The sequence below is a fragment of the Mobula hypostoma genome, chromosome 4, assembly GCF_963921235.1.
Source record: "Mobula hypostoma chromosome 4, sMobHyp1.1, whole genome shotgun sequence".
Taxonomy (NCBI): Eukaryota; Metazoa; Chordata; class Chondrichthyes; order Myliobatiformes; family Myliobatidae; genus Mobula; species Mobula hypostoma.
The window spans coordinates 163,345,413-163,370,010 of NC_086100.1; the positions used below are offsets into that span (position 1 = coordinate 163,345,413).

General features: G+C 41.4%; 1 protein-coding gene across 3 annotated transcripts in view; it reads left to right on the forward strand.

Moving 5' to 3' along the window:
- Positions 1-566: 566 nt before the first annotated feature.
- The window catches only part of LOC134345728 (SWI/SNF-related matrix-associated actin-dependent regulator of chromatin subfamily A containing DEAD/H box 1-like), an 83,960-nt gene continuing 59,928 nt past the window's right edge, over positions 567-24,598 (forward strand). For 2 of the 3 annotated variants that reach the window (XM_063046855.1, XM_063046854.1), the window contains exons 1-4: positions 568-970; positions 11,386-11,560; positions 15,361-15,532; positions 18,214-18,277. In XM_063046855.1, coding sequence (XP_062902925.1) covers positions 787-970; positions 11,386-11,560; positions 15,361-15,532; positions 18,214-18,277 — 595 coding nt within the window. In that variant the 5' untranslated portion in view covers positions 568-786. Of the gene's footprint in view, positions 971-11,385; positions 11,561-15,360; positions 15,533-18,213; positions 18,278-24,598 lie in introns of all 3 variants that reach the window. The other variant, XM_063046852.1, reaches the window with a different exon arrangement.

Genomic DNA, 24,598 nt, shown 5'->3' on the forward strand with positions numbered 1-24,598 from the left:
TTCTTCCTCACCCACAAAACCACTCCTCCTTTTCCTCAGAACCAGTGACCAGTCTCCTCCTCACATACCATCCCCAGACCCCCCTCCTCCACACCTGCAACCCCACCCCCACGGCCCCCTGCTCCCTCCTTCATCCTTACCTGTAGCTGCCCTGTTCACCCTCACCCCCGACCCTGCCTCATGCCCCCCTTCACTTCCCAATGGCATCCTGCCTTCACTGTGCTCTCCTCTCCCTCCGTTCCCCGAATCCATCTCCTCCTCCTCTGTCCACCCCCGCATCTCATGCCCTCCTTACTCAATCCTCCTCCTGTGCCCCACCCCTTCCTTCAAACACCCTCATCCCTTTCCCCTTCCACCCTCTACTCCACAACCAGTGTTCCTCTACTCCACCAGTCCTCCCTATCCAGAACCAGCAGCACAGTGTCAGAATAAGAGGTGATCCACCGAAGGCAGGGAAAGGGATTAGTTCCTCCCAGAACACCGTGCATCTTCTGAACTCACGGAGAAATAGCGACCTAGCCGCAGAGCAGCGAGTGACAATCAGAGACCTCACTTCTACTCCCGTCACTCTCTTCCTGACCTCATACGTCACGACTTCTCGCACCGCTCAGTCGGATTCATCCCACTCGCTAATTGGTTGCTCGGCCTCCTTGCTCGCCCAATCGGACGGGGGTTCACTGGTGGCCGGTCGGTCGGCATGCTTCGCGGGAAAGTCTGACCCGGAGTGGGGGCGAGAAGGGGATCTGAGGGCTGTGGTGTTTTGCAGTCTCTGTCGCCCCACGCTTGATGCCGGCTGGCCGGCGGGTACCCGTATTAACGGCGTCACGTTCTAGCGCTGGGTTCAATTCGACGGCCGGGCCCGGCTCCATATCCATGAGCGGCTTCAATCTCGATCGTTTCCGTTACCAGAAGAAAGGCGGCGGCGGTGGGTTGGGGAGTCCGTCTGGTACAGAGAATCCGGAGTCGGCAGGTGAGGACGGGGTGGGGGATCAATACGGAACACAGACAAGGCAGAAGCGTTGGTGGAAGAGGCGGACGCGCTTGCGTGTGGCATCTCCCAAACCTACTTCCACCCAACATCAGCTCCACCGCATGTCTCTGCTCTCCCCACGAGTAGAGTTCTCCCCAAACTGTCCTACATGACTTCCCCTAATTACGTTTCCTTTCACTTCCCAGCTCCTCCACAACATTCCCCATGAAACGAACCCTTCTCCACACCTTCCCCCTCCCAACAATATTATCCCCCGTGCTGTCTTTCTCCCGGGGTAGGATCGGTTCCCTAAACCCCATCCCCTATACTATAATTCTTCCCTTCTCCCATGCCCTGTTTAATTTAATTTGATTTATTTGGTGTTTGGGTAGCTATTAAATTCTGATTGCCAAGTGAACATTGCAGATTGTAAAACAATTTTAAACTCTAGGCTCTGTGGTCAAAGGCACATTCCATCGTCATATCTTTTCTCAAACTAAAGAGCTCATTGAAATCTTTTTTTTCGATTATTGCAACTATATTCCAAGATTAATGTCACAAAAAGCTCTGATAACCGTGCAGGATGGAGATGATTCTGTTTGAGCATACTTAGAGGTGAAGTATTTGATGTTCCCAAGTTATTTCAGACAGGCATACAAGAGAATGAATCTTGCACCCGGTATGCTGTAGTACAAAACTCTGGAAAATGAAGACCACCTCTCAAAACTCAGTAGCTACGTTTCAGCAAAATCAGACATAACTGATCAAAAGTACTATCTCCTTGAATATCCAGGCAAGTTTTTAATCAACTAATGCAAAGATGTCAGAGCTAGCCTTTTGGCCTACTCTGTCTGTGCTGGCCATCACATACTAATTCCTTTTTGTTGGCCTTACTGGAGTGAATAGTTTGATGTTATTTCAAGTGCTCATCCAAATACTTAGATGTTTTGAGAAACCTGCCTCCATAGCCCCTATTATTCTAGGTTTGAGCTTCCTCTGGGTGGAAAAGATTCTTGCATAACTTCCCTCTAAAATTGCTACCCAAAGTCAAGTCAAAGTGAATTTATTACCGAAGTGCATATATGTTAACAATAAAATAAAATGACATTTACAATAGAACTTTACATTAAGCCTGACAAGCAACTAATGTGCAAAAGAAGAGAACTTATGCAAATAAAAAAAAGAAAATCCTGAGAACGAGTTGTTGAGCCCTTGAAAGTGAATCTAGGTTGTGGAATTAGTGACGTTACTACGCCGGTTTCAAGTTTGAACCATGTTCAAATGGTTGTCCAGTAATTGTTCCTGAACCTTGCAGTGTAGAACCCAAAGCTCCTGTACCTCCTGCCTGATTGTAGTAGTGGGAAGAGAATGTAGCCTGGATAGTGGTGGGCTTTCATGTTTGCTGCGTTCTTGTGGTAGCACTCCATATCAATATGCTGAATGGTGGGGAGGACTTTGCTGTACTGGACTGGGCTAGACTGTTCCATAGCTGGATATTGATGTTTCCAAACCAGTTGTGATGCAACCAGTTAGGATACTGTCTGTTGTACATTGGTAGAAATTTGTCGAAGTGTTTGGTGTCATGTTGAATCTATGGAAACTTTTAATAAAGTAGAGGCACTGCTGTGCCTTCTTTGCAATGGCACTTGTGTGCTGGTCCCAGGACAGATACTCTTACATGTTTATGCCAAGGAATTTTAAGGTACTGACTCTCTCCACCTAATGAGGTCCCTCATGAGGACTAGCTCCTGGGCTGCCATCTTCTTCCTCCTGTTGTCAATAATCAGTTCTTTGGTTTTACTGAAGTTGAGTGAAACGTTGCTGTTGTGGCACCATTCACCAGATGTTCAATTGCCCTCCTACGGTTGCAAGAAAAAGTTTGTGAACCCTTTGCAATTACCTGGTTTTCTGCATTAATATTCATAAAATGTGGCCTGATCTTCATCTTAGTTACAATAACAGACATGCAACCTGCCTAAACTAATAACACACAAACAATTGTACTTCTCGTTAATGCTGAGTACACCATTTAAACAATCACAATCTAGGTTCAAAAAGTACGTGAACCTCTGGGGTAATGCCTTCTACAAAAGCTGTTTGGAGTCGGGCGTTCCAATCAATGAGATGAGATTGGAGGTATGGATTGTAGAAGTGCCCTGCCCTGTAAAAACGCACACACAGTCAGGTTACTGACAGTCTGCTCTTGTCCAGAAAGATCTGCTCATGTGCAGCATGCCTCAATCAAAACAACTTTCAGAGGAACTGCAGAGATGCATGTAGTTCAAAAGATGACAAAGCCATTCCTAAAGACCTGAGTGTTCATCAGTCCACAGCAAGAGAAATTGTCTACAAATGGAAGAAATTTAGTATTGTTGCTATTCTCCCTACAAGTGGGCGTCCTGCAAAGAGCACAACTTGCAATGCCAAAGGAGATGAAAAAGAGCCCAAGGCTAACAGCAAAAAACAACAGAAATCTCTAGAACTTGTTCAAGTATCCAGTATAAGAAAAACACTGAACAAGAATGGTGTTCATGGAAGGACACCGCGGAGGAAATCACTGCTCTTCAAGAAAAAAATTGATGCATGTCTCAAGTTTGCAGAAGACCACCTGGATGTTCCACAACACGTCTGGGGCAATGTTCTGTGGACAGATGAGACAAAAATTGAACTTTTTGGCAGAAATGCACACCGCTCTGTTTGGAGGAAAAAGGGCACTGTATACCAACACCAAAACCTCATCCCAACTGTGAAGAATAGTGGAAGGAGCATCATGGTTTGGGACTGCTTAGCTGCCTCAGAGTCCTGACAGCTTGTAATTGTTAGGGAACAATGAATTCAAAATTGTATCAAGCTATTTTACAGGAGAATGTCAGGGTAGTGGTCTGTCACCTGAAGCTTAATAGAAGTTGGATGATGCAACAAGACAATGATCTGAAACACAAGAGTAAATCAACAACAGAATGATTTAAAAAGAAGAAAATTTGTGTTTTAGAGTGGCCAGGTCAGAGTCCAGACCATAGCTCAATTGAAATGTTGTGGCATGACTGGCAAGGTATCCCAGAAATATTGATGAGCTGAAACATGGAGGAATGATCTAAAATTCCTCCTCGCTGTTCTGCAAGTCTGATCAGCAGCTACAGGAAACATTTGATGAAGGTTATTGCTGCTAAAGGAGGTTCTACCAGTTATTAAATATAAGGGTTCACATACTTTTTCCAGTCTGGTCTGTGATTGATTAAACAGTGTGTGCAGTAAAGACATGAAAAGTACAATTGTTTGTGTGTTGCTAGTTTAGGCAGATTAATCTATTATTGTGACTTAGATAAAGATCGGGCCACATTTTATGAGTACTTAATGCAGAAAACCAGATAATTGCAAAGGGTCACAAACTTTTTCTTACAACTGTATGTGCTGATTCGTCACTACTTTTGATTTGGCCAACAATAGTTGTATCATCAGCGAACTTAAATAAGGCATTGAGCAGTACTTCACACAAGCAGTGAGTAGAACAGGGGGCTAAACACACAGTCTCATGGTGCACCAGTCCAGTGGAGAAGATGTTGTTGCCAGTCTGTACTAACTGGGGTCTGCAAGTGATGAAGCTGTATGCAACGTTTGCAGATTTTGAAAGTACTGTGTGGTGATAGTGGAGGGAATGGATGTTTATAGTGGGGGATGAGGTGCCATTCATTTGTTCTACTCAGTATTAGTGTTGAAACATTTTGAAGGTTTTAGCAAGGAGAATATTTCATCACACTCTTGATATGTGCCTTGTAGTTGATCGACCCTCACCATCCAGGTCATTCCCTCTTCTCATTACTACAACATTTTAGGAACAGCTTCTTCCCCACTGCAATCAGATTTCTGAATGACCATGTATGCTACCATTTTATTCCTCATTTGCACTATGTACTGATTTCTGTAACTTAGTAATGTTTAGGTATTACACTGCTGCTGCTGCAAAATGGCGCAAATTTCACGCCATATCTGATAACGAATCTGATTCTGACTGAGATGTCAGGAGGCAAATGGCTCATTCAGATTCTGATTCATTTTATTTGTCACGTGCATCAAAACATAGAGTAAAATGCATTGTTTGAGTTAAAAACCAGCACAACATAAGGATATTCTGGGGGCAGCCCATAAGTGTTGTCACACATTCTGGCATCAGCATAGCATACCCACAGTGTTCAGCAGCAGCAACAAAACAACAGCAAAACAAGTCCCCTTCTTCCCTCCTACCCACCCGCCCATAGGGATCATTACATCATACCTGACCTTTGAACTTCTGTTGTAGCCATCATACTTATAGGGGTTGATCCAGGTTAGTACGGACTTTTGGCATATTGGCCTTTATAAGTCAAAATACCGAATACAGGATGCTTTGAAGTTGTATAAGATGTTGCTGAGGTCTAATTTGGAGCATTATGTGCAGTTTTGGTCACCTACCTACAGGAAAGATGTAAATAAAATTGAAAGAGTGCAGAGAAAATTTACAAAGATATTACTATGACTTGAGGACCTGAGTTATAAGGAAGGGTTGAATAGGTTAGGACTTTATTCGCTAGAGTATGGAAGAATGAGTAGAAATTTGATAGACCTATGCAAAATTATGAGAGGTTTGGATAGAGTAAATGCAAGCAAGCTTTTTCCACTGAGCTTAGGTGAGACTAGAACTAGAAATCATGGGTTAAGGATGAAAGGTAAAATATTTAAGGGGAACATGAACAGGAATTTCTTCACTCAGAGAGCAGTGGGAGTGTGAAATGAGCTGCCGGCGGAAGCAAGTTCCATTTCAACATTTAAGAGAAATTTGGATGTGTACATGGATGGGAGGGGTATGGAGGGCTTGGTCCATGTGCAGTTCAATGGCACTAGGTGGATTAATAGTTCAGCACTGACTAGATGGGCTGAAGGGCCTGCTTCTTTGCAGCAGTGTTCTATGACTGTAATGAAATTCTGTTGAAAATCAAGGGTTAGTGACTTGACTCTCTTTTTGGAGATGGTCAGTGCCTGGCACTTTTGTGTCTTTAGTATTACCAGTCAAATGTCATGACTTGTGTGCCTAAATTTTGGCTAGGTCCAGACTACGTGGATTGATGCAATTACAAAGATGAAGCCACAGTGGTTATATTTCAATAGGAATTTGAGGAGAACTGGAATGTCACCAAACACACTCTCAAATTTCTATACGTGTCCCATTAAGAGCATACTAACGGGTTGTATTACCATCTGGAATGGAGGGACCACTGCACATGTATTGATGGCTTTGTGGCAAAGTTTGCGGATGATACGAAGATTGGTGGAGGGGTGGGTCGTACTGAGGAAGCAATGTGATTTGTGTCAGGACTTAGACAAATTGGAAGAATGGATTAGAAAAAAGTGGCAGATGGAAACCAGTGTTGGGAAATGTATAATAAAACATTTTGGTAAAAGGAACAGTAGTATGGACTAAATGGGGAGAAGGTTCAAAATCAGAGGTGCAGAGAGACTTGGGAGTCCTGTAAGACTCTCAGAAGGTTAATTTACAGGTTGAGTCTGTGGTAAAGGAGGTGTAACACACTGTAAGGTTTCACTGCTAAGGTAATGGCTTCTCTGTAGCAGCAATGTTGGGTTATGACTAGAGATAACGGGGGCTTTGGAATGTGTGCTATCCAATGAGAGGCATGTTGCTCTTTCTTGTGGGTCCGGGAGCAGGGATTTCGCAGTCTTTTGTTGGGGAGAAATGAAGATAGAAGACGTGAATGGAGAGAGTTGGTAGACCGCCGGACGGAGTGGACTTCGGAGCGAGGGTCTGAGGGTCAGCTGCGCTTGGACAAAATCAACAGGGAACAAATGGACGGAACTGTGAGCTCCAACGTTGTGCATTAAACTATTTCATGAGAATGGGCACTTTTTTTGTCTCTATACTGACCATATAGTCAAATTAAGAATTATAAAGCTTAATTGTTTAATTGCATGCTGTGTACTGTTTGTTATTTTGTGGTACTGATTTGTAATGGGGAACACACCACGCAGCATCCACCCAAACAAGATTTCTTAAGTTTGGCTGGGCCGGGGGCTGTCTTCCCCAAGATTAAGCCGCTAACCAAACCAAGGGTTACAATTGTGGGGGCTCGTCCAGGATTGATTTCATTGGATGCTGTGTGATTACCCTGAGCATTGAACCAGTGGAGTAGATACAGTACTCGTACTCTGGATGAATTGTTAATTTGCCTGTTAAGTACTGTTAAAGTTGCGATTGCGGGGCAGAGGTTTGATAAAATGGCGGACGCAGCTCTCATTTTAATGCAGACCAGCGTTGACATAGAGGTAGCTGGGGGCGGAGATTTTAAAGAGAGGGTTTTATCGTTTCTGAGGAGTGAGGGGCAGGATCGAGCAGTGGATCATTTGGGAGCTTCTGATGATGCCATTCCCCAAGTTTACTGTAACCTGACTGCTCTGAAGACAAATCAGCTGCCAGAATTGACTTCTCAGGATGTTGCAGCTGCTCAGCGAGATGATCCAGACATCGGTTTCATTTGGCCAGCAGTTGAAAAGGGAGACATGGCACAGGCGGAGAAAAGGAAACATGCGTCGGTGCCTCCTTTACTGAGAGAATGGCCTTGGTTGGAGTTGCAGAACCAGATCTTATACCAAATCATGTCATGTCCCCCCCACCCCCGGGCCCCCCACCCTCCTGGGCATTTGAGAGTGGAAAAGACCTATCAATTGCTCAGAGACCAGTTTTACTGGCCCCAGATGAAGTCGGAGGTCGAAGAATATCGCAGGTCGTGCATTCGATGCATATGGCGGAAGACACTTCCTATGCGGGCAGCTCCTTTGTCCCACTTGCAGAGTGCGGGGCCTCTGGACCTGGTGTATTTGGATTTCTGTCAATAGAACCCGAAGTCAGCAACACGGCGAATGTCTTAGTCGTCATGGACCACTACACCAGATATGCGCAGGCTTTTCCTACCAAGGACCAGAGGGCATCTTAAGTATTTCATTTGTTATGCCCTTCCCCGGTGGATTCATAATGATTGGGGACAGGATTTTGAGAGCAGACTCATCCATGAGTTACTGGACATGCTTGCAGTTCAGAAGTCGAGCACCACGCCCCATCACCCAAAGGGCAATCCCCAGCCTGAGAGGCTTAATCGGACCTTGCTAGACATGCTCGGGACCCTGGAGATTAGCAAGAAGAGCAGAGGGAGTTAACATATTGGACATCTGGTTCACAGTTACAACTGTACTCAAAGTGAAGCTACTGGGCACTCGCCATATTATCTGATATTTGGGCACTAGGCGAGGTTCCCATTGACCTTTATTTTGGGACTGACAAGGGTGACTTACCACCGAAGACTTATCTGAAGTATGTGTCTGACCGGAGAAGAGAGCTGAAGAGGGCTTATGAATCAGTGGGGGTCACGGTTGCCAAGCAGAATCAAGGAAATAAGAGGAGGTATGATCAAAAGGTAAGGTTCTCCCAACTCCTGCTGGGAGACCGGGTCATCATCACAAATTTGGGGCTACCTGGGAAACATAAATTGGCGGACCGCTGGGCGGCTAAGCCCTATGTGGTGGGGAGTCAAATGCCAAACCTACCAGTTTTCCAGGTGAAACCAGAGGATGGGAATGGGCCTGTCAAGATTCTCCAACGGAACCACTTGCTGCACTTGGGACAAAAGGTGCAGGTAGACCCAGAGCCCGATTTGGAGACTACACTGAGTAAGAGGACTGCAGAAACACAGGGTGACTGCAGGGCCCACGGCAGGAGAGGTTAGGCTGGCCCCCACCCCTGAGAGGGATACTGATTCAGAGGATGAGGACCTGGATGTGTGGTATATATTGCCTTATGCTAACTCCCCATTGTTTGAGGAAAAGACTTCCAGCCCTTCTCCTGCTGAGTCAGGTCAAGTGGGGGGGGACTATCTGTGGACAGCATGGGTTGCAGCGCGACTCTGCAAGGGATGAAGCGGGGCTTGGCCACGGGACAGAAAGGTCTGAGTTGCAGGTGGCCACAAGTGATACCTCAGGGGTGGGGGGGCGGAGGCCTCGCCAGGTAGACCAGAAGTATCCCCAGTAGTGTCTGAACCTGAAGAGTTATGTGAGGGGGCACAGAGGTCTCAGAGAATTAGGAGACCACTGGATAGGCTGGCCTATCTAACACCAGGGGAACAGAGTATGACACCTAACGTTTTGGGGAGCTATGTCACTACCTTTTACACCTGAATTGGACTTTTGTGTTTTGCAGGAAAGCTTGGCAAATTATCTCAACGTCATGAGGGCATGACTAAATTTGGTGGGGGGAGAGTGTAACGTGCTGTAAGGTTTTACTGCTAAGGTAATGGCTTCTCTAGCAGCAATGTTTGGGTTATGACTAGAGATAACGGGGTCTTTGGAATGTGTGCTATCCAATGAGAGGTATGTAGTTCTTGTGGGTCTGGGAGCAGGGATTTAGCAGCCTTTTGTCAGGGAGAGATGAAGAGGGAAGACGCAAATGGAGAGAGAGTTGGTAGACCACTGTTCGGTGTGGACTTGGAGCGAGTATCTGAGGGTCAGCTACCCTCGGAGGAGGTCAACAGGGAACAAATGGACGGAACCAAGCTCTCCAACATTGCACATTGGACTGTTTTATGAGAATGGGCCCTTTTCCTTTTTTGTTTCTTTATTAACCATATACTCAAATTAAGAATTTTCAAGCTCAGTCGTTTAATCGCATATTGTGTACTGTTTGTTATTTTGTGATACTGATTTGTAACCAGGAACACATCACGCAGCATCCACCCGAACAAGATTTCTTAAGTTTTCCTGGGCTGGGGGCTGTCTTCCCCTAGATTAAGCTGCTAGTTTAAGACCAAGGATTACAAAGGCAAATGCTGAGCCTTTATAAAGACACCAGTCAGGCTGTACTTGGAGTATTGCCAACAGTTTTGGGTCCTATATCTCAGAAAGAATGTCGTGCCATCGGAGAGAGTCCAGAGGAAGTTCACAAGGATGGTTCTGGGAATGAAGGAGTTAACATATGAGGAGCGTTTGGCAGCTTTGGACCTGTGCTCACTGGAATTTGGAAAAATGCATGAGGATCTCATTGAAACCTACCGATTGTTGAAAGGACTAGATAGAGTGGATGTGGAGGGGCTGTTTCCTATAGTGGGGGTATCCAGAACTAGAGGGCACAGCCTCAAAATTGAGGGGTGACTTTTTAGAACAGGGGAAGGAAGAATTTTTTTCATCAAATTAGTGAACCTGCGAAATGTTCTGCCACAGACTACGGTTGGAGGCCAAGTCCGTGTGTATATTTAAGGCAGAAGTTGATCGTTTCCTGATCAATCAGGGCATCAAAGGATATAGCGAGAAGGCAGGTGTATGGGGTTGAGTGGGATCTAGGATCAGCCATGATGGAATGGCGGAGCAGATTCGATGGGCTGAATAGCGTTATTCTTCTCCTTTGTTTAATGGTTTGTGATTGGAAAAAGCTGCAGGAAATTGTAAACTCACCCAGCTTCTTCATGGGCGCTAGCCTCCCCAGCATCCAGAACAGCTTCAAAAAGGCAGCATCCATAATTAAAGACCCCCACCACCCAGGACATGCTCTCTTTTTGCTACCATCAAAGAGGATTTATAGGACCCAGAAGGCACACACTCAATGTTTGAGGAACAGCTTCTTCCCCTCCACCATCAGATTTCTGAATGGACTATAAACTCATGAACACTGCCTCACTATTTTTTCCACTCTCTTTTTGCACTACTAATTTAATTTTCTTTTTTTATGTGTACTACTTATTTTAATTTATAGTAAGTACTCTGTATTGCAACGTGCTGCTGCTGCAAAACAACAAATTCCATGACGTATGACAATGATATTAAACTGGATTCTGATTGTTACATTTGCTGAAGAATAGCAAATGGAATAAAACATTATTCCATAAATTAGCAAGCATCCCCACCTCTGTCTTTATGAAATGAAGTCATTAATGTAGCAGCTGTCAGTAGTTGGGCTTACACATCTGGGCTGGGAAACTGCATTGATGCCCTAGGGCTGTGAAGCCTCAGCAACCACTCTTCTATTGTGAAAGGTATATATACCGATCAAATGGAGATTTTTTTTTTTACCCCTCTTCAGCCTATTGACTTCATATTATTCCTTAATACCACTCTTGGTCAAATGCTGTCTTGATGTCATGGGCTGTCGCTCTGCCCCAAGTTCTTGCTTGCTCCAAGCCATGGTAAGGTCCAGCGCAGAGTGATCCTCTGAAATTGCCAAGTAGATATCAGTGAATGGATTGTTGGTGAGTGAGTAGGTGCTGCTTGATAGAATGGTCAATACCCCCATTGTTTTGCTGATGACTGGTTGATAATTAGTTAGCATAAGCATTAACACATCTTTTAAGTAGTTTTAAAAATATTTTCTTTTTTTTTAATTTGTTTAGTGACAACCATACCAGAGACACCAGAACGAAACCAGAAGAATGTTGTATCACATTTCAAGAGAAATGGAAAAGGAGTTCTTTTTCTAGACTCTGATTCTGAAAATGAAGAGCCCATTAAGAACAGTTCATCCTATTCAGAAGTGAGTGGAAGGCCAAAGGATTGCATTGAAAAAATGTAAGGAATATTTTTATAAGTAAATAACATACATTGTATCATTATTTGGTTTTCATATTTACCTGAAATTTGTATTAGTGATATAGGGTGATTAACAATTTGTGGTAAATCAACTAATTTCAATTTTATCATCTTGTGTTTCATTTTGGGTTTTTACTGCTCTATCAAATTTTCAGTATTTTAAATACATATTGCTCTTTGTGAATCACAGTTGTGTGTTTCAATCTTAGAAGTTTAAAATTTCATCAACCTTTACAATTTTTATTTGCTTGTACATTTTAAGCAGCATTAAACATCATTATGGTTTTCTTTCTCCCTTTCCCTCTATTTTTAAAGCTACCAAAGCATTTTTATCCTGGGTAGGCAACTGAATAACATGCTTTGTGCAACATGGGTGAAATAAATAAATAAATAAATAAATAAGTTATTTAGTTAAGTTGTTGAGAATGAAATAAGTTTTGTGAAAGGTATGATTCCAGCAATTGGAGTTTTTTTTTCTTTGTCTTATTGACTTCATATTGTTCCTTGATAAAATCTGTGTCACAAACAGGACACTCTGTTACAAACTTAAGGTAAAATAATATAAATTATACATGTCTTGAGCGATATAATAAATATACTGATGCAGTCTGAGAGACATAAAAGACAATGTGTGGAAATTCCTTTTCCTCTCTGTTTACGTAATTATTACATGATTAAAAATTGTGAAGCAGGCCAAGAACCGCAACTTTCTGAAGACATTTAACAATGGGGATTTTCTTTTTAGAGTGAGTTTGTTGTGAGTATGTGATGAGTTGACAATGAAGTGTTTGCCTAGTGTCAGCCCTTGCCATAGTAAAACGTACAGACTAGTATTCAGCTGGACGCAGAGGAGAGAAAGAATTACCAAGACAGCCATCTGCAAAATTAGTCATTTTGCACTGGTTAAAACCCAATGCCTCCTAATACTAAAATACAAAAGAAATAGAAAGTATACCTAACATTGTACAGGACATTGGTTGAATCATGCCTGGAACCCCATGTACTTTCCTTTAAAGCAATTCAGTGAATGGTCACTCAGTTAGTAGTTACAGGTGCTTCAGTTGGTTGATTTACAAGAAAATGTTATGCTGTGCTTAATAGGAGCTTTTTTTTTCTAAATAAGAGATTTTAGTAAAATGTAAGATTATGAAAGTGGGGTTGATGCTGACAACTTGTGGATTGTGTAACTCTAGATTAACAACATAAGAAATAGGAGCAGGAGTAGGCCATCTGGCCCGTTGAGCCTGCTCCGCCATTCAATACGATTGCGGCTGATGTGACCATGGGCTCATTTCCTCCTACCTGCCTTTTCCCCATAACCCTTAATTTCCCTACTATGTAAAAATCTATCCAACCTTGTCTTAAATATATTTACTGAGGTAGCTTCCACTGCTTCACTGGCCAGAGAATTCCATAGATTCACCACTATTTGGGAAAAGCAGTTCCTCCTCATCTCTGCCCTAAGTTTACTTCCCCGAATCTTGAGGCTATATCCTGTAGTTCTAGTCTCACTTACCAGTGGAAACAGCTTTCCTGCCTCTTATCTATCCCTTTTATAATTTTATGTATTTCTATAAGATCTCCTCTCAACCTTCTGAATCCTAGTGAGTACAGTCCCGGATGATTCAATCTCTCCTCAAAGTCTAACCCCCTCATCTCTTGAATCAACCTGGTGAAACTCCTCTGCACCGCCTCCAAAGACAGTATATCTTTCATCAAGTAAGGAGACCAGAACTGCATGCGGTACTCCAGGTGCAGCCTCACCAGTACCCTCTACAGTTGCAGCATTACCTCCCTGCTCTTAAATTCAATCCCTTTAGTAATGAAGGCCAACATTCATTTGCCTTTTTGATAGCCTGCTGCACCTGCAGACCAACCTTTTGCGATTCAGGCATAAACACTTCCAAGTCCTTCTACACAGCAGAATGCTACAATTTTTTACCATTTAAATAATAATCTGATCTTCCATTTTTCCTTCCAAAGTGGATAACCTCGCATTTACCAACATTCTACTCCATCTGCCAGACCCTTGTCCACTCACTTAACCTACCTATATCTCTCTGCAGACTCTCCATGTCCTCTGCACAATTTGCTTTTCCACTCGATTTAGTGTCATTAGCAAACTTAGATACACTACAGTCGATCCCCTTAGGTTGTTAATGTATATTAAAAATTGATGATTTTATTTTGAGGATTGTGAATTTTTGAAAGCACTGGAGGGTTAGCTATGGTCTTTAGTCCAGGTAAACTAGGTCTCAAGGTAAATTCAGCCATAATCTTATTGAATGATGCTGCAGGTTTGAAGAGCCATGTGGCTTTCTTGGCCTAGTTCTTTTGAACTATGTGTTTATGTAGTCATGTGTTTTTGATTTGATGGTGTCAGTTAATTCTACTTGTGCAAACAACTGCTAGAAGAGAGAACAGGGAAGGGAATATCCACAGTTTCCATTTGATTGGATGGGGAATCTGAATATAATTACTGTCTAATGTACATAAATTATTTTTAAGTGATTAGTAAAGAAGGTTATTAAAGAATAAGGATCTTGGTAAATACGTGGTTGTACTGTGATAGGAAAAAAGGTAAACTAATATTTAAATAATAATATGAAAGCCTAAAGATTAAGCCATACACGTTTACAAGGGTTCCTTTAGTAATCAAATGGTAGTCGTGGGAAAAAATAGATTTTATAGTATCATGTTGCACTATACTTCCTTATATTACCTTCCTTCACAAATATTATATTGATATTATAAATGCATGGTAAAAGTTGGGATAGCTAGATATGTATTGAAATTTATAAACTACTAAATTGACTTCATGGTGAGCAAGTATTTGGTGTTATATTTTGATTAGGGTTCAGGGTGTGATTTGGTTTTGATTTTTAATGATGGTACTGATCATTTAAATGTTAAACTCATGGCAGCAGATGGCCATTTTATTTACTTATTGAGATATAGCGGTCCTTTGAGCCGCATCGCCCAGCAATCCCCTGATTTAATCCTAACCTAATCATGGGAAAATTTACAATGACTAATTACCCTACCAACTGGTACGTCTTTTGACTGGGAGGAAACCGGAGCACCAAGAGGAAACCCACGGGGAGAATGTACAAACTCCTTACAGGCAGCGGTGGAAGTTGAACCCAGGGCACCTATACTGTAAAGTATTGTGCTAACCACTATGCTACCATGCCGCCCTTTTAGGGTAAATGTAGGAGAAATAGTATTTTGTGAAACTGTTTACTAAATTATGCTCGTTGAGAAGTTAGAAAGTTTTCATTTTACTGTACTGTAAATGATTTATACATTGGTTTCCATCCATCGATTTGACAGAAGAGACTCACACTGAAACACTGCAAGATACAGTTGGCACTAGGTTAGGGATAGATTAGCTGTCTGCTAGTATCCCAATTCAAAATTACCATTCCCCTCCTTTTGAAGTTCTAAGGTACATCCACATGCCAGGGACAGGTATTCTACCAGATTAAACTCAGTAATAATTCATGTGGACTCATTTTCGCCATTTCCAAAAAAAAAGCTTACTGATTTTAGAAACATGTTTATTTGTATGTCTGACTTTCTGCGCCAGTAGGCTGTTTGTTCGTTGAGTGCATTTCAGATTGAGACCTGTTGTTTAGTACGAAGTGAAGTAAAACGTTTGAAGGTAGGGCAGGAAAATTGAGTTGATGTATGATAATGGAGAGCCTCTGTGTCTCTTTATCGTTATTGTACAAACCTGTATAAAATTTATGCACTTATGTACACCATTTAACTTTCAGAAATGGTGCTGATGACTTTCCGTCTGAAAATGTTTTGCCAGAAGCAAATGGGTCATCCTTAAACTGCAGCAACTCATCTCATTTTAACACTGATTTGGAGATCAGTACAGATACAAAATTACAAAAACTGACAGAAATATTTCCAAATAGAACGGTTGATGAGCTAATGCAAGTAAGTAGATTTATATAATTTTTAAAATTAAGAAACTGTGAAACTTAAAATCCAGCTGTTTTACTGATGTGCTCAGGTAGTTGAACCCATACATTAGGAGCAAAACAAGTTTTGATTCTTGGTTTGTGCTGGCATTAACCAGGGTAATGGTTTCTGAGAGCTGAGGGAGGAAAAGAAAGCAGCTTGTTATCCAGAGGTTTGCTGGTTTAACAAAGTGCAATCAAGACAGGTCCAGCTTCCTTTATAATATGTAGAGCAGCCAGTCTGAGAGGTTACTATCTTGCATGTGCTTGTATGGAGAAAATAACCATTTTCATAGAATAATAGAAGGAAAAGTGATTGAAAGAGAAAGTAATTTTCACAGATTGATATTCAATCACATGGAAATAGCACCTTTTTTAATTTCAAGTTTTGTGGTACAGCATGATATGATGAAACCTGGACTGTCACTATTTTAGAATTGCTAAAGGGATGAACTTAAATGAAGGATTAGTCAACACAAGCATAGGAGGTAATTTTCTGTAGCAATAAAAATATTTCTTTAGTCTGTGGAGAGAAGGGCAGGGTTTAAAACTAAGTTACTGAGATATTAACAGCCATCGTCTGGTTCTGATAATTTGAGGATACTGTGACACATTTGGGTGAGTACATGATTGCAGCCCCATAACTGAATATTAACTATCCCCCAAGGTGACCCAGAAAAGCGTTTTTCATAACAGTGCCACTGTATTCTTGTTATAACTAGACGTAAGCCATGCTATGAATTCATGGTCCAAAGAATGGGGGGAAAATCTTAGCAAACTTGCACTTGGAAAGTGTGGGGAGAGCATTGGTTGATAAATGAGAGGTATGGTGGGTGTAGTCATTATAGAGGAGTATGAAGTGATAGATCTTTGCAAGCAATCAGTATATTAAGATGTTACTGGTAAAGTTAATATTTCTGCAAAAAGAAAATACATGCAAGTATGAGAGCTGGTACATATTTTAAATTTTGCAATAGAAAATCATAGTGTTCCAAATACTAACAATTTAAAATAGATTTGGACTTCCAATAAAAATGAAAGGCAGATATTTTTAAGTGGTGCAAAATTAAAACATTTTGCCTCTGAGTGCTGAGAGGTTACATGGAGGGAGTGCTCTTGGAAAGCAGGGCAGGAGAGAAGGCAGCTGATCATACCAACTTAAGGATTTAAACCAAATCTGTCATGTCCCAATTCCTTGCTTTGCCAACTAGACCTTAGATTTTCTGCCATCTCCACTTCCTCTCTGCTGATTATTGTTCAGTAAGGAACTGCATGTAGTGGAACTCATCTCCGCAGTGGATGGATTATGAGTCTCTTGGACAAAAAAAAAATCTATTCTATTTTGAATTGCTCCTTCTAGCTGAGATACAATTCCACAGCTCAGCTGACAGTAGCTCCAGTTCTCTAGGCTGATGTGCTGGCCTTCAGTAAGGCAGGAAGATATTGCCTAATATTTTTATTCCTTACTGCAGGAAGAATTAAATTGGGAGCTAAGAGACCGGTATGGGGAAGCACCAGGAGTCTGAGTTGGAGGGAACTGTGACACTGTAGCTAGTGTAACCTTCTACACATCAAGGTTTATTCCTTAAAACTTGTGATGTCTTCATGATTTACTTGATAAAAATTGCATGGAAATAGGGTTTGTTTATCATGGACATATAAAGGCAAGCTCTAATTAATCTAAAGCTTGTCTTATTTCAGAAAGAAGGCAAAATAAATTGTTTTAGCCAGCAGAGGCAGTGACAAATTATGGTTGGTAAAGTTATTAAACATTTTAATTGAGAATTAGAATCAGGATTATTAACTGCCTTGTGACATGAAAGCGGCAGTACAAAGCAAAGACATAAAAGTACTATAAATCGTAAAATGGTGCGAAATGAATAATGATGGGAAAGCAATGTAAAATAATACAATTTTTTTCCTTTATTAATTTAGAGTTTCAATTTTCTCATTTTGTTTGCCATTTTCCTTTTGATATGGTGAACTCAGTCAGACATGGTTCCATAGACAGTTTAAGGGAGGTACCTGAGGTGATCGATATTAAGAGCATGTGCATTTCTGGTTAAATGTCAATATTTGCTCAACCGTGAAGAATACCACAACCCAAACACTAATCTTCTGAATATTGTGTTCTTCTATTTATTTGTTCATTGGATTTGGGCATCACTGGAAATCCTTCTATTTGTTATGCATCTTAATCCTCCCTGAACTGAGGAAGTAGTAAAGCCAATCACATTGATTGGGTGTTGAGATAACCAGAGTGGGAAAGAATAGCAAATTTCTTTCCCTGAAGGACATTTGAGCAAGAATTACTTTTAAATTACATTCCAGTCTTTACACATTACTAAGATTAATTTTTGAATCCTGGATTTGTTTAATTCTGATTATGTAACCAATTCTAGTAGGGTTGGACCAGAAGAAGAAATCCAGAAGTTGACTGAGCCCTACAGAAATTATCTCACTCAGTATGGATCTGTTATCAATTTTAGGTCCTTCAAAGTATGAATGGTTCTATTCCTTGCTGCATAAACATGGGGATTAAGAGACGGTCTCAAGATTAAATCTGTTTAAAATTAATTAGAATTAAATTACAATGAATACACTGTTTTCAGCAAGGTAGATTTTTAACCTCTCCCTCTTAATTTCCTCCTCACTAAGGTAATTGAATCAACAAGTACATTAGATGGAGCTATCGCTTCAGGATTAATCTTATTTAAAGAAGGTAAGGCCACTTTTTATATATTAAAATAGAATGTATTAATAAAATATACAAAAAAGGTGATTTGGTTTGAATCTATGCCATAAAATATGGACTAAATAGAGCTGACTGGCAGCTAGGAATTAAATATGCAACTGCCGGTTGTGTGCTTGGCATAACTCAAATTACTTTGAACAGACATTAAAGTTTGGTGCATCTGACTTCCTGTCCTGCACTGGATTCTTTTTTTGACATTCTGTGCAAAATCAGTCTTGTCAATGTAGAAACCATGTAGGGTCGAGAGTGTTCTAGTTTGTTATTTTGATTATATTCATTAGAAGACTTTCAAATTAAAATAGTTAACTTCCACTTCAAAAGAACAGCCTGCTTTCAAGCTGTGGAAATTGAATTAGTGCTATGTGATTAATGTCTTTTATAACTCCATTGTCTGAAGATCTTAAAAGTCGAAAGAATTTCTATCGGTTAACTTTGTCAAATATTGAACATTGTGCAATATATTTTGAAACGATTGCCCTCCTTTGTCTCATTCAGAGAGTAAAGGTAATGAATTTGATCTCTTAACAAAATTACAGCAAATAGTAAATAACATCTTGCCAAAACAAACTTTAATGTGGCTTTATAATCTGTAATATGTTAAATTTAAAAGTACAAAATATTGACCTGTTGTATGTATAGTGATCAGCTTTAAGCATGTTCATGCATTGCTGTAACATGTCCACTTTTACAAACTTTCAAAGAGCATGTGCCAAATGACAGCTGCTTTAGCTACTACAGATGTAAACCTACATCTGTAGAGTTCATTTAAAGAGCTAGTTTGCTTTTGTAGATGTATGTATTGACAAGGACTAACTGAAAAAATAGGCAAGTTTAACTTGGTGTGTTCATTGTGTTTCATTACATTTTATAGAAACATAGAAACATAGAAAATAGGTGCAGGAGTAGGCCATTCGGCCCTTCGAGCCTGCACCGCCATTTATTATGATCATGGCTGATCATCCAACTCAGAACCCAGCCTTCCCTCCATACCCCCTGACCCCTGTAGCCACAAGGGCCATATCTAACTTCCTTTTAAACATAGCTAATGAACTGGCCTCAACAGTTTGCTGTGGCAGAGAATTCCACAGATTCACCACTCTCTGTGTGAAGAAGTTTTTCCTAATCTCGGTCCTAAAAGGCTTCCCCTCTATCCTCAAACTGTGACCCCTCGTTCTGGACCTCCCCAACATCGGGAACAATCTTCCCGCATCTAGCCTGTCCAATCCCTTTAGGATCTTATACGTTTCAATCAGATCCCCCCTCAATCTTCTAAATTCCAACGAGTACAAGCCCAGTTCATCCAGTCTTTCTTCATATGAAAGACCTGCCATCCCAGGAATCAATCTGGTGAACCTTCTTTGTACTCCCTCTATGGCAAAGATGTCTTTCCTCAGATTAGGGGACCAAAACTGCACACAATACTCCAGGTGTGGTCTCACCAAGGCCTTGTACAACTGCAGTAGTACCTCCCTGCTCCTGTACTCGAATCCTCTCGCTATAAATGCCAGCATATCGTTCGCCTTTTTCACCGCATGCTGTACCTGCATGCCCACTTTCAATGACTGGTGTATAATGACACCCAGGTCTCGTTGCACCTCCCCTTTTCCTAATCGGCCACCATTCAGATAATAATCTGTTTTCCTATTTTTGCCACCAAAGTGGATAATTTCACATTTATCCACATTAAATTGCATCTGCCATGAGTTTGCCCACTCACCCAACCTATCCAAGTCACCCTGCATCCTCTTAGCATCCTCCTCACTGCTAACACTGCCACCCAGCTTCGTGTCATCCGCAAACTTGGAGATGCTGCATTTAATTCCCTCATCCAAGTCATTAATATATATTGTAAACAACTGGGGTCCCAGCACTGAGCCTTGCGGTACCCCACTAGTCACCGCCTGCCATTCTGAAAAGGTCCCGTTTATTCCCACTCTTTGCTTCCTGTCTGCTAACCAATTCTCCACCCACACCAATACCTTACCCCCAATACCGTGTGCTTTAAGTTTGCACACTAATCTCCTGTGTGGGACCTTGTCAAAAGCCTTTTGAAAATCCAAATATACCACATCCACTGGTTCTCCCCTATCCACTCTACTAGTTACATCCTCAAAAAATTCTATGAGATTCGTCAGACATGATTTTCCTTTCACAAATCCATGCTGACTTTGTCCAATCATTTCACCGCTTTCCAAATGTGCTGTTATCACATCCTTGATAACTGACTCCAGCAGTTTCCCCACCACCGACGTTAGGCTAACCGGCCTATAATTCCCCGGTTTCTCTCTCCCTCCTTTTTTAAAAAGTGGGGTTACATTAGCCACCCTCCAATCCTCAGGAACTAGTCCAGAATCTAACGAGTTTTGAAAAATTATCACTAATGCATCCACTATTTCTTGGGCTACTTCCTTAAGCACTCTGGGATGCAGACCATCTGGCCCTGGGGATTTATCTGCCTTCAATCCCTTCAATTTACCTAACACCACTTCCCTACTAACATGTATTTCGCTCAGTTCCTCCATCTCACTGGACCCTCTGTCCCTTACTATTTCTGGAAGATTATTTATGTCCTCCTTAGTGAAGACAGAACCAAAGTAATTATTCAATTGGTCTGCCATGTCCTTGCTCCCCATAATCAATTCACCTGTTTCTGTTTGCAGGGGACCTACATTTGTCTTTATCAGTCTTTTCCTTTTTACATATCTATAAAAGCTTTTACAGTCCGTTTTTATGTTCTCTGCCAGTTTTCTCTCATAATCTTTTTTCCCCTTCCTAATTAAGCCCTTTGTCCTCCTCTGCTGAACTCTGAATTTCTCCCAGTCCTCAGGTGAGCCACTTTCTCTGGCTAATTTGTATGCTACTTCTTTGGAATTGATACTATCCCTAATTTCTCTTGTCAGCCACGGGTGCACTACCTTCCTTGATTTATTCTTTTGCCAAACTGGGATGAACAATTGTTGTAGTTCATCCATGCAACCTTTAAATGCCTGCCATTGCATATCCACCGTCAATCCTTTAAGTGTCATTTGCCAGTCTATCTTAGCTAATTCACGACTCATACCTTCAAAGTTACCCCAATGTACTGGCAGTCGTTCTCCATTAAACTTAGTTGTAGTAGCAGTGACGGAAATACTATGTAGTATGCCTTCACGCTAAGGGGTTATGAGCCTTGTTCCATATTAAAAAAAAGACTTTCTTTTGAATTAACAGGAAACAATTGTATTAAGCATACTCCGAAAGCTTTTATTAAGGAGATGAAGGAGTAAAGTCCTCATTATTGCTTCTGTTTTCCTTTAGTTGGTTTGGGGGGTAAGCAGCTATTTCTGTTGTTGTGCCGAGGTGCACCATAATATAATTAGGACAGCGACTAAAAACTGGAAATGGTAAACTTGCTACTAAACTGAACTCCTCCTGAAATATCATAAAGGTTTTGTTTTGTTGTACATAACAGCGTAAGAAATAGGAGTAGACCATCTGGCACATTAAGCTTGTTCCGACATTCAATAAGATCATGGCTGATCTGGCTGTGGACTCAGCTCCACCCACCTGTCCTTTCCCCTGCTAAGCAAAAATCTCTGTTTGAAGTGCAAGTTTTTTAGTCTAGCATGCATGACCCATATTTTCCAAATAATGCTTGGTTCCTTTACCGGTATGGAAAGAACATCCTTAATGTGGGCAGTGAACATTTTTTGCTGGTCCTATTTAAGTAAATTGTTTAGACTCGAAGATAAACTCTTGAATGTATTATACCACTGAGGAATTTAAGTAGTTTATTGCAGAGAAAGTTTATCCATGAGCTCTAAAAGGATGTAATGGGTTTAGGTAGAAATCTTGTTACGCAATTTAAATAGTGGATTACATGGGTCAAACGTGTGGATATGGCCCAGAGTTTGGCATTAGAGTACTTTTCTGTTTATTAGGTGTACTACCAGTCTGTATTAAAGTCAGCTTTTTTTCCCCCATACGTGTGAGGGACACATTTTAAATTGTTTGCACAATAGGAACAAAAATAGTTTGTCCTCTCGTCACGTGGCCTAAATAGGTAACTGTAAAAGTTGTGCATGTTGTACTTCACTTCTAAAATTCTGTTCCATTGGCTTAAAATAAGCCAGATTTCAGAATGGAGCCTTCATTATGTAATTAGGGCACCTTAAGAATACAGGAATTATGACTGTTCAGATGATCTCTATCCAGCCATGGCAAAGTTCAAAGTAAAATTTATCAAGGTACATATATGTTACCATATTCTGCCTTGAGATTCATTTTCTTGCAGGCATTTACAGGAAAAAAGAAATACAATAGAATTTTATGCAAAATGATATATAAGCCCACAAAGACTGACAAACAACCAGTGTGCAAAAGAAGACAGATTATGCAAAGAAAATTGAGAGCATGAGTTGGAAAGAGTTCTTGAAAGTGAGTTTATAGATTGTAGAATCAGTTCAGAGTAGTGGTGAAGTTATCCACGCTAGTTCAGGAGCCTGATGACTGTAGGTAATAACCTGATAGTGTGGCAAGTGAGATCACCACTACCATAGAATGCAGCCTTCGGCTTAGAGTCTGGATAACTCACTTGGTCTGATGAGACCCAGCAGTGCCTGGTTCTGATCATATTTATATCATCACAAGAATTAAGCTAGGCCAGCTGGTTATGTTGCTGTGCTGAACTGTACTGACTATGTTATGGAATGAAGAACAAAAAAAGTGCTCTGTTAGGAGTGAAGATGCAGGGCAATTGAATGTCAGGTTTGGTTCAAGTCAGCCATTAAAGACACCTCACACCCCCTTGATGAACTGTTTGTTCTTCTGCCAGCAGGCAAACGTTACAGGAGCTTCAAAACTAAAACCACAAGGCTACTAAACAGCTTCCTCCCACAGGCAGTCAGACTGCAAAATAACTGCTCTACCTGACTCTGCTTTGGACGCTTTTAACTTACACTGGACACTTATAACTTGATTTTAACTGACATATGACTGTTGTGATTTACTATTTATTGTTATGTTTATTACTTAGTGTTGCGTTTGTTATGTTATGATTGCACTGCTCCTGAGAAACGCTGTCTCATTCTGCCCTGCAGAGCTGATGTACGGTTGGAATGACAATAAAGTTTTTTGAATCTTGAATCCTGAATCTGATCACAACATTACTTCAGCCTGTTTGATTTACCCTATATGATATTAAGAAAGGGTTGAGAGCATCAGTTACATCAAAGGTTATAGTATAGTTATTCTTACCAAACAGTTGCAGGACAGTTACAGCACAGGCACCTGTAGCCAATTTGGGCAATCAGCAAATATCCCCACTTCTGACCTTACAATGCAAAGAAGCTCATTGACAATGTCCTGAGTTTAGGATGATTGAATTCCAACAACCTTTTTTTTTGTGCAATCGCCTCTGATCTGGGCTGACATTACCTAATTAATTAGCTTGTTTATTTCGGCTTTTTTCTTAAAGATGTGCTGGGTGCGTCCTGGCTACTGCTGCATTCTCCGTGGCAATGTATCGGTCAGGGGGTTGGGGTGGTGGGGCACTGGGATGTCATCTCATCGTCGTCTGTTTCCATCAGGGCAGGCAAGTCATCTTCTTCTATGTCTGCCTGCCTCGATGTCGAAGGTCGAGGTTCATCGTCTGCTGTGGCTGATGTGGAAGGCTTGAAAAACGACAGTGTGCTTGACTGCTAGCCTCGTGCGTTTTTCTATCATACAGTTCTTTGTAAGCACTCAAACCATCTTGCAAATATGCCCTAAACCTACGTACCCTTTCAAAATTAAAGTTGTACTTTTCTGCAATAATTGCAGCAAAAATCTCACGCAGTTGCTTCACGTTCAGTTCCTGGATGACTTCACTTCCGGTCCGTTCGCTGCTGCATTCGGTTTCGATTGTTACCCTTTCCTCTTCCAGTTGCACCAGCTCTTCATCTATCAGTTCTTGGTCATAGGATGCCAAAACATCTTCAACATCATCTTCGTCAACTTCCACAAGTCAAACTCACTTTGTCCGTACTTCATTCACCATGATCAAAGCGCTTAATTATGTCTAGTTTTAAGCTAAGTGTAACACCCTTATGAGCTCTTCCAGGCTTTTCCAATACCTTAGAACTCATCTTGCTAACGGCTGCTCACAGGCATATGTTTAAGCAATGCCGGCTAGAATGCAGTTCTGGGGGAGGAGCTTGGCTGCTTGGGGAGCGCGCTGCCTTTATCGTGCGCTGCCTTTTTTCGTAACAGTGAAAACACCTTCTGTTAGCGAAAACAGGGAACTAATGTAGGTCTTTTGTAACAGCAAGG